Here is an 18587-nt window from a genome sequence, read left to right as displayed (position 1 = left end):
GTGGATGTACAACAGCTGTTTTCACCAATAGACTAGGCGTATTTTTTTTTTACTTTACAGTTATGATTGTGCTGAATTTCAACTTATTTCTTAAATAGCACATACAGAAAAAGAGTGGTAACTAGAACATTACTTGCCATTTTTTTTTTCAATTTTAAACATTGAAAGTGACAAATCTAATAAAAAGGGGGACAAATCCCCTACAGCCCCTCTGGATCCGCCACTCAGGACCGGACCCAGACACTTTGAAAGGGAGAGGTGCCAGCCGAAGTGGGCTGCTAAGACATTATTTCAGCCATTTTTTGGCAAATTTACTCATGGAAATGACGATTTCTTAAATAAAAAAGGGTTGGCAACCCCCTGCATCCCTCTCTGGATCCACCTATGGCCACTGACACATCGATGCATTCAGAAATTTATTTTGAAGTCGCTAATATTGTTAGCAACTTCTTGCACTCGTAATTTCAGTACTTAATTTTCTAAAGCTAATACTGTTTTAGCCTAATTTTTGTACTCAAACTTTGTTGATTTATCCTATCCTGCCTCAGTTTTATCTGTTGCACAAGTAATTCAATATACACTTTATGCATAATAATTAATTTATTGTACACCTTTGTCACCGAGAGAGGGCGAGTTACATAGGCTTTGCCTGCTGCCTAATCCTTTTCACTTTGTGTTGAATAAAATATCTTATAATATTTTTTTAAAACCAACTAGAAAAGGTCTCGAGCGATCGAAGGGAGTCAATGTAATTTGTGAAAAATCACCCCCCCCCCCTTTCCATTTTAAACGGTACCCAAGTCCCCCCTTATGAATCTAGCCCTTCAAGATAAAAGAACAGATTTCAATAAAAGAGAAATTATATTCAATTAAATAAGCAATTTGTCAATTTGTTCGGGTAACGTTGGACTACAAAACGGCAAGAGAGGATAAAATCCAGTGAAACTCAAGATAGTTAACGTAAATAAGATCTATATAGTTTTTCTCTATATCAAAAATATTTTATTTACAGTAACGTAACATGTTTCCTCGGGATTAGTCTTTTCATCTTTTTTTTTATCAAGGATTCTTAATTTGTTATAATTTGCCCGCTTGAAGGTACGAAATTTTATCTTCTCCGTCACCGTCTTCGTTCAGGCATTGGTTCTAGCCTCGATTTCATTCCTCATCAAAACAGATAGGTCTCATTTGATTGCAAAACTTTCAGTGCTTTTATTGAGTTTTCAGGTATTTCAAATTTTCCAAGGCCTCAAGCTATTCAAATTTTTGTAACGGAATAATCGGAATTAAAATATAACCCCTTTTTGCTTGGTAATCGCCGCTTTCCAGACATCCTGTGTCCGTGAAATGTCAGGAATGTGAAGAATTTCGAATTCATGAGGTTCATCTTTGTGCTTTATGAGTGGTGATTAACAGTATTTTGAAGAAAGGGAATACTAGAAATTTCAGTCTATAAACTATGTAATTAAGACCATCTTTTGATTAGCATTTAAGATGAATAAAATGAATGGATACAGTCATTACCACAATAGTGTATCATCTTTTAGTCCTCCTGGAAAAGACAAATATCAGCCAAATACCAGCATCAAAACACAATGTCTTGTTGATGTTTACGATATTGTTGAGGACATTGGAAGGTATGTGTAAAAATATTGCATACATATTAATTGTTCTATTTAGGTAGTACTAGATTCAATGACAATAAAATGAAGATGTCTTCAGTAATGACTATAGAATGTGTTTAGAATTTCAATAATAATTTTCATTTACAAGCAAATTTTTTTTCAAGTTATATTGCAGTGTGAGAAACTGACTTTTTGTCAACATAGACCCATCATAATTTTACATAATGCTGTACATTATAAAGCAACTTGAGCCAATTTCACCATAGACCTGCTTGAATTTACATAGACTTGGTCTGTACATTTTAGGTCTACTGCTAATTTCTTTCACTGATGTTGAATAATAATTTTATAAAAAGATACAAACATAATAATGTATACCCAGACACCAGTTGTAATAAATGTAAAAGAAATATAAATATCTGAAATATCAACCACAATTCTCTTTATGCAGAGAAATACACAATATTTACACAAATCTGCAAAATATATCAAAGGTCAATATACATTTTGAAAATTTGTGTGAATATTATTATTTTTTGAAGTATAAAAAATGTAGCCAATAATGTTACAACATCTTGTAACATTTATATCTCATTCTCCTAGATATGCTGTTTTGCCTGATTAACAATCTCCAAATCATTGTCAAGTTCACCACAGATTATACATGTACATGTATTAGTACCCTATAGCATACATTTGTAACTGTTAATTAACATTCACTATCAGTACATGATTGACTAAAAAGTAGTTTAGATGGAGATCCTGGATTGCTCACATAGAAGCATCATAAATCTTGTAGCATAAAGGCAAATATTCTTTAAGGGAATTGTCTTTCAATGGGAATACAAAGTAACCCTCATTAAAAATTTTGTGACCTACAATGTACATTTAAATTTGTATTTAAGACTTTTGTGGGTCTTGCCATAAAGACAAATTCAGCAATTGAAAATTTCCTCTTACATGTTGAACAGTCATTAGTTTTAATTTCTAATTGTTTCACACTTACATTGTACATGTACATGTATTTCTCAAAAGCATTCTTGCAAATTTTTAATTGGGTGTCTTGAGCTTTGTATGTCCATGCAGCCAGTAAAAGGAAAATCCTGTTTGTGTAGACCTACAGAATGTATATGTACAATGTACATAAACCCTGCCACATTCTTTGCACTTGTCCCAAGTCAGGGATTTGTGGCCTCTGAGCTGACATTTTTCACCCGGTTTGGTTTTTGTCTCTTTGGCATATTCATCATTTCTATTCTTGCTCTATGTATAAAGAAATAAAGCTATAATTTGTAGTTCAGGCTTGAAATCAGAAGTTCAATGAGCTTTTGGGGCATACATGTACAATGTATATTCTACGACAAGTTACATTGTACATTTTGTGTATATCTACTCAATAATTATTGTGTATTGAATCACCTCAAATGAGAAATGAATGTTAAGGTTTGTAGTTCAGACTAGAAGTTCAAAAAGCTTTTGGCACATATATTCAGAGTTACATTGTATATATCTACTTAATGACCATTGTTTATTGAATCACCTGAAATGAGTAATAAAACAATAATAGATCTCTGTTAATATCACCTATTAAATAGATTAAGTTTAATCAGCTGGATACTTAACTGATATGTGTATTGTAGTAATATATTACCACTTTAATCCAATTAATCCTTCTGTGATATAATTACATGTAGGCCAGCCAGACTTTCAGTGGGGTACCTGTATATTTATTTACATGTATTGTACATGTACAATATAGGTGCTGATAAAAATAGAGTTTAAGTTGCAGTCTTTAACAATTAAATACATTTCATATTTTGTACATGTACATGTAAAAATGTTGATGTCCTTGTAGTATTTATGCTTTAAGTTTTGTACAGGCTCATTTAGTGATCAGATGTTATTGATTTCATGGATTTTTTACACTTCTATCAGAGTTTTCAGAGTAACACTTCAACAATTGTTGGTAATAGCTTACTGAACCTTTGTATCTGTTATATTTCCAAAGATTATATTGTCTTCTTTGCCTTGCAACTGAAAAGGGCATAGTAGATTTACAATTATTCATAAATTAGAGAAATTTATGTATGATGAAACAATTTACAATGTACAAGTTTTGATGAACTTCAAATTTTTTTCTTGTTTCAATTTTTAATTATCTCTGTTCAATTTTCGGGCCAGATTGTTTTCTGATGTTATTATTGCTACTAATAATCAAAAGTTGTAGAGGAACACTCACTCTATTTCACCAGAATCATTTGGGCATACATGTACATGTACATTTACTTTGGTGAAATTTTACATTTCAGTGTACATAAGTGTACAATGTATACACATAAATTGTAGGGATTAAAAATAAATAAGACAGCTACATGTATCACTGAAGTTATTTTCCATTTATGTATGGCAAATCTACTAGGTATTTGTGCATGAACTGTGATTTTTTACCCAGAGAACTTGGATAGAAATTGTCTTGAAAAAATAGGTTTTGATTTCTAGTGTGTATGCATTATGTTATACATGTACATGTAGTTTTCTTTCTAATAGTAAACAATGTAATTATCTTCCAATTTTTCTTTAATGTACTTTTTTGTAAACATGCCTTATAATGATATGAATGAAATATAGTTGATGATTCTACCAATGTTCATGTACATCTACTTATACACTGATTGTAAAACAGAATGTAGTTTATTTGTTGATATAATTGAATATGTATTCAGAAATTCTTGAGCACTTCATATCACATACATGTACATGTAAAAAGATAATTACTGACAGCTACACATGTATTGTAACATACATTGTCATTGTCTTTTGTACATTGTTTACTATGACAAGAGGTGACAAAATTTGTATTGCCTTAAGTTGGTAGAAAAAAATGTAGATTTAAAGTTATTTTGTCCAATTTTGTAATTAAATGGTTAAATAGCCCGAGGGATGTATACATTTTCAGACATTTATAACTACATATTACTTTAAAAAGGAAATTTTTTGCTACAGTAGTGGACTCAACTGTGTTATCAACTTAAACATTCAATCAGGATCTTTATTGTGTGGCTGAATTTATAGTAAATGTTTTAAAAGGAGAAAACTAGGTACAGCTGCATTGTCAAACATTTGAAATTTAGTATTTTTCATAGGTTAAAGGACTTGAGGAATTTTATCCTTGTTTAAATAGGAGATTACAGCCATGATAGTGTCGACATATATATATATATATTTGAATGTTGACTGGTGTTTGTATGAGCTGTGAAAATACTTTCTTGTCCGTTTTCAAATAGAATTCTTATTGTGATACTTGAAATAGGGAACTTAGTTGTACATTATTTACATGTGGTGTACATGTACAGTATTTTTTGAATGTGTATTCCTTTTAAGGAGAAATGTGTGATGTTATTTCTTCATTGTTCAGTGTATGAGATTTCTTATCAAGGAAAACAAAATTCAAAATCCCACAAAATTATGAGAATTTTAATGATTAATACAGTCAGTACAACATATTGACTAAGTAACAATTTTTGTGACTTATAGTGAAATTGTCATTGAATTAGATTTTCACTTTTAATCTTTCATCGTTGAAAATCTTTCATTCACAATGGATTTATATCATTATCACAATAGCCTCGGATCTTTTCTGGATTCCTCTAATAGACAATGTAGACCAAATACATCAATTAACACAAAGCCGTTAAGTGATTACTATACAATTAGTAATGATTTGGGAAGGTGAGTCATTATTTAATTAAGGTAACTGATGTTTTAGTAATTTTTGACTTATGACAGTTATTGAGCAGTCATTGTTGTTGCTTTTATTTGATCAGTGTCTGGGAAACTAAAAACCAATATTCATTAAGTATTGTGAATAAAGAGAAAAATGATGACCACTTATTTAAAAAACTATACATGTATACATTAAGCAAGCAGTTTGTTTTAATGGCTTCTATCAAGACTAAAATACATTTTCCAGTGGCACAGGCTTTCATTATTTTTTCCCCTATCCTTTATCATACATGTATAATTTATGTAAGTGACTTGTGAGTAGAAAAAACATTTATGAAAGCTACAAAGAAGTGTTACTAAAAAAATGTAACAGTAAATACAAAATTTGAAAGTGAGTCATATTATACATATTAAACGTAATTTTACTGAAATTTCAGACATTTTTCTGTTTTATGAAATTACTGTGATCTTTCAATATACTTTGATTTGTAACATTAATTGAGGATGTAGCTTTGATGTGCAGTTATTATTGGTGTTTTGTTTGCTTTGGCTATGGGATTGACAATAAACTGAAGTCCTTTTATATCTCAATGACCCACTTATGTGGAGTGGACGTGTTATTACCAGTAATCATATTGTCTCATTGTCACTGCAATCTTTTTTATGAACTATCAATCCATGTCTGATCAAGAGCGGTAAAATGTATGTCTCGTTTTAGTGTTCTAAACTGCATTTAGTTGTAAGCATTGCAGCACAACTGTTTTTGGAAGTGTATTAAAGCACATGATTCCAGACATTCAAGTCCATTGCCAAAGCAAGGTCTGCCCTTTTTGGAAGTTTTTAGAGCTAAGACAAAGGGTAAAATTTATGCAGTATAATGACAGATAGTACTTGTTTAATGGTCCTGTAATCTGTGGTAATACCCTAATCACTGGCCATGTATGATATTTTGTTGAAGTAAAATTAAATTTAATACTTTTGAAAGCTAAGCTTTGTATTTCATATGTTTCTGAGAACCCCACTGGCTGTTATCAATTACTCTGAATACTAAGGAGGAATGGTATTCTGATAAATCACCATGGTTAGATGACAAACATATTTGGTTGAGCTGTTATGGAAAGTTGAGCTGTTATCCCATTTTGTCTTGGTCATGAATTTATTTTTCCTTACCCTTGAAAACAATCAACGTTCTCCCAAGATTGAACATTAAAAGTAGTTAAAAACATTAATACTTTTTGGCTGTATTAAACTCATTGACTTCAAAAATTCCTTTTTCTCAACCACAAGAATGATGTGATAAAAAGTCAGTTGCTCAAGGGCAAGATACACGTCCTCACCACAAAAAAGTCAGTTGCTCGAGGGCATGTCCTCACCACACAAGTTGACAAATGGTTACATAACAAATTTATTCTCAGACCTCAGCATGAATCATGATGATCTAAGATAAATTTGATGAATTGATACAAATAAAATCAATATTTTATTGAATCAAAATTGTCTGTAATTTGTAATTAACTTCCTGGTTCTAGGAAATATTGTTGTCAGGGAGTACAACTAAGAACTTTTGTTAACTTTTTTGACATAAATTTGTAAAACGTTTTATTGTAATGTTTCCTCATCAATATTGTTCTGACCCTTGAGTTGAGGGATAACAAGTTTTAATCAAGGAAGCATGCTGTGTATGTGGTGGTATTTGAAATTTTTATTTGAAGATTGATGGTGTACGTGTAGGACAGTTGTAATTCAAACATTTGAGACACCTTTTTAGTCGAAACTAATTTTCTCTCATTTAATTATTAGCTTTTCTACAGATTTCAAGGGAGAAACCGATTCTCCTTCGATCTATTCTGGATTTAAATTACTTCTAGACTGGAAAAATTGAGATTTGTAACATGTTTGCTGAAACTCACATATTGAAAATCAGAATTTTGCTACATGTATCTACAGTGGAACAACAAAGCCCTTTACTGAGGGAGAATCTATATTTCTTTCACTGGCCATCTGTACATGTTGCACATTAGAATTAACAATGAAATATTTTATGTATTTGATGCTACTACTATTGGGAGAGAAGGAAGGACATGTACTTTTCACCTTCTTCTGGACGTGTAAATGTTTATATACTAAAGTGTTTTTATAAAGTTTTAAACCTCAACACTAAAGGAATCTTCTTCAACCTTAATACCCACCATGGGGTACAGAAATTCCTTTTAAATATTTTTTTTAAACCTGATGTTTACACAGCTTATACCTTAGAGCTATTTTTGTTCATGTACATGTATTTGACTTCTACTGTGTACAAACATTTAAAGGATTTAGAACCACCTTTATATTTGTACATCTACATGTAGCTTCCCTGAGATTTGGGTGTTGAACCAGCATTTTTTTTGAGTTAACATACTAATGCATGTACCTGTACATGTATTTCTGCCCTAATAATGGTGAAAATATCATTCTAGTAATGCAGTAGGTTTTTATGTAGTGGCGTTTTGGCAGTAATATGTGATTTACAATGTTAATGTTCAAAAAGTACCCAGCAGAAAAGTATATTTGTGTTGTACATGTATTCTTATGACCCAGAAAATATACTACAGGATATCCCATTATCAAGGTCATAAGAAGTGTACTGTATTAGCTCTTGTTCTCAGATGTCACTGTGACAATGTTTTCCTGCCAGGTCACGTTAACTTTTATTATACATTCCACAAAAACAACTGATTTTCTACTCATACATGAAATATGTTTTGCTGATAAAATCTTCATATAATATCAGTCCAAATTAAATTGTCAAGATACACATTTAAAGAATTACTTTTTCTCAACTTTAAACATAGAACAACAATATAACAGAGTCAAATCTAGCAAACAAGCGGCAATATCTAAAGTACAAATATTGAATATTGTCTTATCTACAGAATTATAAATTGTAAACAGTTTACGCAAACTAAACTAACGTAATGGGTAAATCTTGGACATACTGGTCAAACATTTTATGAGGTCACCACTATCTCGGAAAGCCTACAAATTCTCCCAAACAAATAGTAATTTAATAATTTCTATAAGATGGATTTTGTGTCACCTCTCAGCTAAGTCCTTTGATGATAATGTTTTAAAATTAACATGTTTGAAATCAGATTTAAATAAAGACTCTGTTTTTTCGCTTGGTCAACTTAATATTTGATTGAATTCCTTTCTGTCCTTTAAGTTTTGATGTAAACTGAAATTGCATGTATTAAGATTACACAAGTCCATATGTACGTGAGATAATATTCAGTCATACAGAGACTGTTGTACAGTACTGTACAAAGACCAGAACACTCAGCCGTACAGAGACTGTTGTACAGTACTGTACAAAGACCAGAACATTCAGCTGTAGAGAGACTGTTGCACAGGACAATACAAGACTGTTGTACTGGACTGTACAAAGACCAGAACACTCAGCCGTACAGAGACTGTTGCACAGGACTATACAAAGACCAGAACATTCAGCCGTACAGAGACTGTTGTACTGGACTGTACAAAGACCAGAACATTCAGCCGCACAGAGACTGTTGTACTGGACTGTACAAAGACCAGAACATTCAGCCGCACAGAGACTGTTGCACAGGACTGTACAAAGACCAGAACATTCAGCCGCACAGAGACTGTTGCACTGGACTGTACAAATACTAGGACATTCAGCTGTACAGAGACTGTTGCACTGGACTGTAAAAAGACCAGAACATTCAGCCGTACAGAGACTGTTGCACAGGACTGTACAAAGACCAGAACATTCAGCTGTACAGAGACTGTTGCACTGGACTGTACAAAGACTAGAACATTCAGCCATACATACACGTACATGTTTACTGTTGTACTGGACTGTACAAAGACCAGAACATTCAGCCATACAGAGACTGTTGCACTGGACTGTACAAATACTAGGACATTCAGCTGTACAGAGACTGTTGCACTGGACTGTAAAAAGACCAGAACATTCAGCCGTACAGAGACTGTTGTACTGGACTGTACAAAGACCAGAACATTCAGCCGCACAGAGACTGTTGTACTGGACTGTACAAAGACCAGAACATTCAGCCGCACAGAGACTGTTGCACAGGACTGTACAAAGACCAGAACATTCAGCCGCACAGAGACTGTTGCACTGGACTGTACAAATACTAGGACATTCAGCTGTACAGAGACTGTTGCACTGGACTGTAAAAAGACCAGAACATTCAGCCGTACAGAGACTGTTGCACAGGACTGTACAAAGACCAGAACATTCAGCTGTACAGAGACTGTTGCACTGGACTGTACAAAGACTAGAACATTCAGCCATACATACACACGTACATGTTTACTGTTGTACTGGACTGTACAAAGACCAGAACATTCAGCCATACAGAGACTGTTGCACTGGACTGTACAAATACTAGGACATTCAGCTGTACAGAGACTGTTGCACTGGACTGTAAAAAGACCAGAACATTCAGCCGTACAGAGACTGTTGTACTGGACTGTACAAAGACCAGAACACTCAGCCGTACAGAGACTGTTGTACAGTACTGTACAAAGACCAGAACATTCAGCTGTAGAGAGACTGTTGCACAGGACAATACAAGACTGTTGTACTGGACTGTACAAAGACCAGAACACTCAGCCGTACAGAGACTGTTGCACAGGACTATACAAAGACCAGAACATTCAGCCGTACAGAGACTGTTGTACTGGACTGTACAAAGACCAGAACATTCAGCCGCACAGAGACTGTTGTACTGGACTGTACAAAGACCAGAACATTCAGCCGCACAGAGACTGTTGCACAGGACTGTACAAAGACCAGAACATTCAGCCGCACAGAGACTGTTGCACTGGACTGTACAAATACTAGGACATTCAGCTGTACAGAGACTGTTGCACTGGACTGTAAAAAGACCAGAACATTCAGCCGTACAGAGACTGTTGCACAGGACTGTACAAAGACCAGAACATTCAGCTGTACAGAGACTGTTGCACTGGACTGTACAAAGACTAGAACATTCAGCCATACATACACGTACATGTTTACTGTTGTACTGGACTGTACAAAGACCAGAACATTCAGCCATACAGAGACTGTTGCACTGGACTGTACAAATACTAGGACATTCAGCTGTACAGAGACTGTTGCACTGGACTGTAAAAAGACCAGAACATTCAGCCGTACAGAGACTGTTGTACTGGACTGTACAAAGACCAGAACATTCAGCCGCACAGAGACTGTTGTACTGGACTGTACAAAGACCAGAACATTCAGCCGCACAGAGACTGTTGCACAGGACTGTACAAAGACCAGAACATTCAGCCGCACAGAGACTGTTGCACTGGACTGTACAAATACTAGGACATTCAGCTGTACAGAGACTGTTGCACTGGACTGTAAAAAGACCAGAACATTCAGCCGTACAGAGACTGTTGCACAGGACTGTACAAAGACCAGAACATTCAGCTGTACAGAGACTGTTGCACTGGACTGTACAAAGACTAGAACATTCAGCCATACATACACACGTACATGTTTACTGTTGTACTGGACTGTACAAAGACCAGAACATTCAGCCATACAGAGACTGTTGCACTGGACTGTACAAATACTAGGACATTCAGCTGTACAGAGACTGTTGCACTGGAGTGTAAAAAGACCAGAACATTCAGCCTTACAGAGACTGTTGCACTGGACTGTACAAATACTAGGACATTCAGCTGTACAGAGACTGTTGCACTGGACTGTACAAAGACTAGAACATTCAGCCATACATACACACGTACATGTTTACTGTTATACTGGACTGTACAAAGACCAGAACATTCAGCCATACAGAGACTGTTGCACTGGACTGTACAAAGTCTAAAACACCTACTCGACTATACGTAGTATAAAGCATGGGAGTAACACAATACTGATTGGTTGCTGCATGACACCCTATCAAAACCAAAAATAGCTAAAATGCATCAACAAAATAGTTGGAAATATGCATGTAAATACAAGTACCTGTAATTATAGGACTTGGATGTGTTGGGAAGTTGGTACAATTGTATTTGATTTCACGGCTAAGCTACTCATCTCTCTGGATCTTGGTGGATGTCATGTTTCATTCATACAAGTGTTAAATTTCTGTTTTCATAGAAATGTGAACTATTTGTGAAATGGCTTAAAAGAAAATCAATCCCATTGCATAACACCATTAATATTGTACTTTGTATAGAGCTCCAAGCCTAACTTATAATTATTAGAAATGACTCAAATTGTCCCGTTCAAAAGATTCAGTGCATGAAATGGAATTTATTCACTTTAAAAAGCAATTTATATAAAAAAAACTTACAGATTTATTTTGAAGAATTATTTTCTCACTAAGTTTCATACAAGTTTTTATAAAAGTAATATAATAAATATATGCATACCCCCTTTACACAGTGTAAAGCCTTACATATTAATATGAGCCCTTACACAGTGTAATACCATGTATGTCAATATGAACCCTTACACAGTGTAAAGCCTTGTATGTCAATGTGAACCCTTACACAGTGTAAAGCCTTGTATGTCAATATGAACCCTTAAACAGTGTAAAGCCTTGTATGTCAATATGAACCCTTACACAGTGTAAAGCCTTGTATGTCAATATGAACCCTTACACAGTGTAAAGCCTTATATATCAATATGAACCCTTAAACAGTGTAAAGCCTTGTATGTCAATATGAACCCTTAAACAGTGTAAAGCCTTGTATGTTAATATGAACCCTTACACAGTGTAAAGCCTTGTATGTCAATATGAACCCTAACACAGTGTAAAGCCTTGTATGTCAATATGAACCCTAACACAGTGTAAAGCCTTGTATGTCAATATGAACCCTTACACATTGTAAAGACTTATATGTTAATATGAAACTAATGTCTTTTAGTTGAACGTTCACTGATTTTAGATTTCAAAAGATCTTAATTTGTCTTTCATACACTTTATAAATAAACTTATAATTTGGTTAAAAGAATGCACAAGTATTCCAATATATGTACATTTAATTAAAGTGTGGCATTTTTACACCTTTTGACTGCTTGGTCTTACATCACGACAACTGGAGTCTCCATGTGACCTCGCTGACAATTGACCTTGATACATGTCACATTCTTACATGTAGGGTAGGTTGATGAATGATTTAACACAGACATGATTATGCAAGCTCATCATGAGCTACAATCACTTTGGTTTTAGAGGTTTATATGAATGTTTTCTTTCAATGTTTTCTACTGAATAAATCTGTTGTAGCTGACCAGGGTTTTACATAAAGATGATCAGTTACTGCCTTGTTCTACAAGGATTATACAACTAAGTTGAAAGTGTGTTGATAGCTGTTTATACAACTTGTTTCTAGTCTATGTTCGTAGTCCACACCATAAAAGTAATGTATGATTACATGTAAACTGCTTCTTTCTTTTCAAGTAATATATTACTGGTCTAGATACTGGATACAACAACTGTCACTGAAGACAAACATGCTAGCACAGTTGTTAACATAAGCTGCATATGTAAAAATAAACAGGATAAAGAATAAAATACAAAGGCTGTTGTATAGGTTTTCAGTTTACTTGTTTTTCAGAGATCATATGTTTTCTTCTCCTAGTATATTTATTGTTTTGACTACTGGTAGTTGATACTTTTTTGAAGTTCTGAAATAGCATTGCAGACACATTTGATGTCTAAAAGAAATTATTATTGCAGACTAAACTTGGCACCAACTTCAAATGGCTCATCATTCTGATTTGTGGTTGCCTATTAATTATAATATCCATATTCTTTCATGAAGTCTGTAAGTAACATTAGCCAAAAACTTAATGTTTTCTGGTCCTTTGATAAAAAAGATGATTAGTTTTTGAAACTACATGTAGTGGTTAGTGTTAGCAATACTACAAGTAGGAGTTGGATTTTGTTGTATTTGGATGAAATATATTCCAAACTTTATTTGTCACAGATATATTTCTTAAATTTTTAAATATTATTGATTGTTTTTCCTGTGTAATCTGTAACAAGTGCTAGTAGACCTTTTTGAGCCCACATAACGTTCTAATGTTTGATATGTTGTAATTTTATGCCTTGTCAAATTCAATATTTCTGTTTAGACATTCTGGAGAGATTGCATGATTATTTCACACCATTTTTTCCTGTTAATTAATCAGTAATATTTTATATCTTGTTACAAGATTTAAGCATGAGCAACTTTGAAGTTTAAACTTCTACTTCATGTTATCTGTAATAATTTGATGTATCATGTGCCAATAAAAAGTCTCATTCAAATAATTCAATAAAGGAAATATTGGCACAATTTAGTTGTTGAAGTTAATCATTGGCCATGTTTGTATTGTAGTCTGGTCAGGGACAACAGTGGAGTCCTTTTATGTTAGTTTATGGATTGTGGGTGTCAGAATAAAATTTGTCAAATCCAAAACAAAAAGGAAAAAAGAATAATTTTAAAATATTTGTCATTTATGTGGTAAATAATAATAGCGTGATTATGTCATTTAGGAAATTTTTGTGTTGTCAGCAAATTTTATAAATTTATGTCTTTTAAAGGTTTTGATTGATCTTTTTGAGTTTACATTAATACAGCTATTGTTTACTCTTGAATGCTCGCTCAGTACTTTGTATAGTCTTCATACTTTTTTATATACTTGTACTTCATACATGTAGCTTTGATAATGAAAAACAAATAACTACATGAGGAACAGAGAAATAAAATATCTAATATTCTTTTGTACAAAATATGGGTGGATGCATACAAAAAACTAAGTAGCATGGGTTTATCTTGAGTTCAGGGTGTCACCTGTTAAATTCTATCAGTTGTTTTATCTTGTGACTTTGTTGGTAAACAAAGGTGGGGTTAAAGGTCATTTGGGACACACCTGGGTACTGTAACATTCAAACATGTTCTGGACTCCTTTGTAAATGCTACTGAATTTGTATCATAAACTTCTCAGCTGTTTTCTGCTTATATATTCATGCAGCAATCCTTATTCTTTCAAGGTTCCTAAATTTAAATTATGTACTGATAGTTTCTACAAGATTTTGGTCTTCAACATGTAGTGAAATATTGTATTATATAATACAGGTACATTGTACATTTGAATTGATCTAATGATTGTATACTTGTACATCATGGCTTCTTAAACAAATATTCTTCTTATTGTAATCTCTTATTTATGATTTCTTGTTGGTGTGAAAAAATTCCAAGCAGTTGACACTATAGCACTTGAGATGTCTCTCTTATGCATGGCTGTTTTCAGCATTTTGGAACATACAGACTGACAGACAATGAAACTGACATGTATATTAAGAGACCAACAAAAAAGGACAGAAATATTTTACATTTGTACATATAACATTCTACTATATGTATAGTTTCTTGGTACTGTCAGCCATACAAATGAATGCCTAATTGTACATGTAATAGTACATGTAACTTTTTACTACATGTATAGTTTTCTTGGTACTGTCAGTGAGACAGATGAATAGCAGATTGTACATGTAATAGTACATGTAACTTTTTACTACATGTATAGTTTTCTGGTACTGTCAGCTGGACAAATAAATAGCTGATAGTACATGTAATAGTACATTGTACATGTAACTTTTTATTACATGTATAGTTTTCTGGTACTGTCAGCCAGACAAAAGTGAACAGCTGATAGTAATGATATAAACATACTCATTCATAAAGATAATTACTTATCTCTACACAAACAAATAATACCAGGAAATTCACTACAGACAGTGATGTTTGGCTTCCTGCCAGTTGGTGCTGTTCTTGCACTTCATTTTCAGCAAGTAAAGTCAGGCTAATACCAGTACAGTAAACTCAGTCCAATAATGGAACATCTACAAAATGTATTGGACCCAAAATTTATAATACATTTAATTCTTTTAGTGTTGCATTTCTGTTTGAAGCTATAACTCCTGCAAATACATCAAAGTTTTCCAGTAAGTTCAGTAATTTTTTTTAAATAGTTCTAAAATTATGGCCAGCTCAAGTATAATTTTGGCACATGAAGTGGTCATGCAATTCCAAGTCCTTTACCCTAAATATGACACATTTTATTTTTGCATAATATTTAATAGAGGAACACCTTCAAAGTATCCTGAAAATACATGTACTACAACTTACAAGGCAAAGTTTCCAAATTGTTATAAAATAAGAAAATTATTTTATTTGAAAGCCGTTCTTGTTCATTCTTTTGATAGCCTGAATTTTCTTTCAATAAAATGAAATAAAGACTGAATATGGTTTGTTAAGTTCTACAGTCTATCAAATTACAAGTTATACAGACCCTTATCAATAAGTGTCAAGATTCTGCATAAATTTTGAAGATTAAATGGGACAAAACATTAGGAACTGTTGAGACCATAAACATTTAAATTGTGTCAAGTGATGATTTTCAAGAGCAGTTTAACTTACATGTAAGCTTTTTGTTTGTGAGTACAAAGTGTATCTGTTCATCGGCTTACTGACTCAGTCTGCTGGTACACTATCTAATCTCTAGATCTTGTAATCTACTTTTGAATACACAATAATCAGCATGATTAGGGAAAGATTTGGTCAGTCAAACAAAACTCATCCCCATACAAATATAGGCTTACCAAAGTATACAGACTGCATGTACCTGACGCTCTGTTAGTCTGTTGTATCTTAATCCTTCTAAATAGATGGCCTTTTGAACTAGGTTATTTTATTGAAATAAAATTAATTTGTGGACTATACTGCATTGAGATTTTGTATCCTGGTGTATCTTTGTATCTACATGTATGTAAAGCTAATAAAATCATAGCATACTTTCCTAGCTTCAAATGTAAACATTTTTAAAATGTGGAGATTTTTTAAGTATTTCTAGAGTTATGAATTGTGTCCTTGTTTCATGGGATCGTATTTGTCTTCAGTTAGGACATGTATCCCCTCATGAAAGACTTTGAAATAGGTAGTTTACCAAACACAGTATATAGAAGACTGAGTGACAACGGGTTAGTTCATTGTCAGAATAATATATTAAGTAGGATGTCGTGCCTACCTGCAGGTTGTTACTTCTATGAGCTTGCACATTTACATTTGGCTCAACAAATCTTACTTATATAAAGGAGTGTTAGTGTTCTACTCCTGAACTGCATGAAATACATACATTTGTATATCTGCTCTTATTTACAATCACTAAGTCATCAAAGTTTATAAATGAAAAGTCATGGATTTGGAGTATGAACACCATGGAGACATATTCTGTAGCTTATCATACCTATTAGGATCTGGAGTATGAACACCATGGAGTCATACCTATTAGGATCTGGAGTATGAACACCATGGAGACGTATTCTGTAGCTTATCATACCTATTAGGATCTGGAGTAGCCCCGTGCAGGTCCGGGTGTTAAAAGAATAGGCCTGCAGCAGCACAAAGCTTGTCCTTAAAGGTGACTAAATAGTGCTCAGAACCCTAGCCGGGGGCTAGGGCACTCTGCCCACAGAGCAACTGGGATATGTGCCCCAGGTTGTGGAATGGGGTACCCCTGGTGTGTTACATGCTGGGGTTGTCAGGCTATAATACGGAAAACCTGACCACAAACCATAGTGGTGCATCGTGTTGGGAAAGATGCCACGGTCCTCGCACGTTAAAGAACCCCACTGTAGTATTCTCCCGGATTAGGAACCATAGGGCTCCGCCACAGGAGGCTGAATTGCCCGACCCTACCCACCTCTCCCTATTTCCAGTGGCAATCAAAATTTGTCGACTCCATTGTCCTTGTGTCCCATCCCTTTTTCATTTCATCATCATTTCATGTTCATTTTATCATCAGTTTCATGGTCATTGTCTGAATACAGCTGAAATATTGCTGCTCGGACGTTAAACCCCAACAAATAAAACAAAACAAACAAGGATCTGGAGTATGAACACCATTGAGACATATTCTGTACTTATCATACCTAGAAGAACCTGCAGTATGAACACCAGTGACATATTCTGTAGCTTATCATACCTATTAGGATCTGGAGTATGAACACCATGGAGACATATTTTGTAGCTTATCATACCTATTACCTGATCTGGAGTATGAACACCATAGAGACATATTTTGTAGCTTATTATTCCTATTACCAGATCTATCATATCAAATCTATTCTTTGTTCTCCTGCTTTAAAATTAGTTCCAGTTATTTTAACCATATTTCATGACTTTAATTATTAGGTGACTTCTTTTCTAATTTCTGTCTAGAAGCTTTTAAAAATCTTTTATAATTGAAGGAAATATGAACTACTCTTCCATTACTTCCATGATAATAATGTCTGCTGTGAACAATGGGATTTTGATGTAAATAGCTCAGAAGAGGGTCTGTGGAAAGAATGCTTGCGTGTTGTTCCACATAGTTTACATGTATGATAAAAGTATGTTACAATAACATGTTGTATATATGATATTAATACAGTCTTACAACTTATCTATTTTCTAAATACTTGGTGTATTTGTTTTAGGTTCTACCTTGTTTGTAGATTATGGCTTCTGTTTTGTCTTATAGTTGGTTTGGCCAGTAGCTTTTTAATGCTTTAAATACTAATTCTTAACTATTATTTATCAACAACTCCTACTATTAAAGTAAGCTTAATATGTCACTTGAAGGGCAGCAACAAATTATTTCTGTTTTTCTCTAGAAGTGGAAAACAATAGCTTTATAATGGGATTTACATGCTACATGTATGTATGTACAACAATTACTTTATAATGGGATTTACATGCTACATGTATGTATGTACAACAATTACTTTATAATGGCATTTACATGCTACATGTGTGTACAAAGATTTACATGCTACATGTACATGTATGTATGTACAAAGATTTGGTGTCATTATCTTATTTCTCCCTGAAATATTGTGTAATGTCTGATAGATTTATTTCCTTCCATCAAGTTTTCAACTGTCCATCCCCTTTATGACTTCTGTCAGGTAGTTGCATTATAATTGCTTGGCTTTTACCATATTATATTCATTTGCAATATGATGAGGGCTGTTGATGGAGCAGGACGTGCTTACCAGCCTAGAGCTCCTGATTTAACTCTAGATTTTTTTTTGTGGGATTTCATATTATTAGTGCTTTCATTTTTTGTGTGATTTCCTTATCTCCAGTTTTTATAAGTTATGTATTTTATTGGGTTCATTATGTTGTGTATGTATGTTTACATTTCCTGCTTTT

General features: G+C 33.7%; 1 protein-coding gene across 2 annotated transcripts in view; it reads left to right on the top strand.

Annotated features, from left to right (window-relative positions):
• Positions 1-1138: 1138 nt before the first annotated feature.
• Positions 1139-18587, top strand: part of LOC148603941 (serine/threonine-protein kinase 17B-like) — a 41957-nt gene continuing 24508 nt past the window's right edge. Inside the window, exon 1 of one of the 2 annotated variants that reach the window (XM_088553698.1) lies at positions 1139-1637. In XM_088553698.1, the coding sequence (XP_088409824.1) occupies positions 1495-1637 (143 nt within the window). In that variant the 5' untranslated portion in view covers positions 1139-1494. Of the gene's footprint in view, positions 1638-4449; positions 5355-18587 lie in introns of those variants that run through there. The other variant, XM_088553699.1, reaches the window with a different exon arrangement.

Source organism: Perna viridis, chromosome 11 (genome assembly GCF_037379345.1).
Source record: "Perna viridis isolate PV_CMFRI_1.1 ecotype Kerala chromosome 11, ASM3737934v1, whole genome shotgun sequence".
Taxonomy (NCBI): domain Eukaryota; kingdom Metazoa; phylum Mollusca; class Bivalvia; order Mytilida; family Mytilidae; genus Perna; species Perna viridis.
This window is presented reverse-complemented; position numbering and strand designations above follow the sequence as displayed.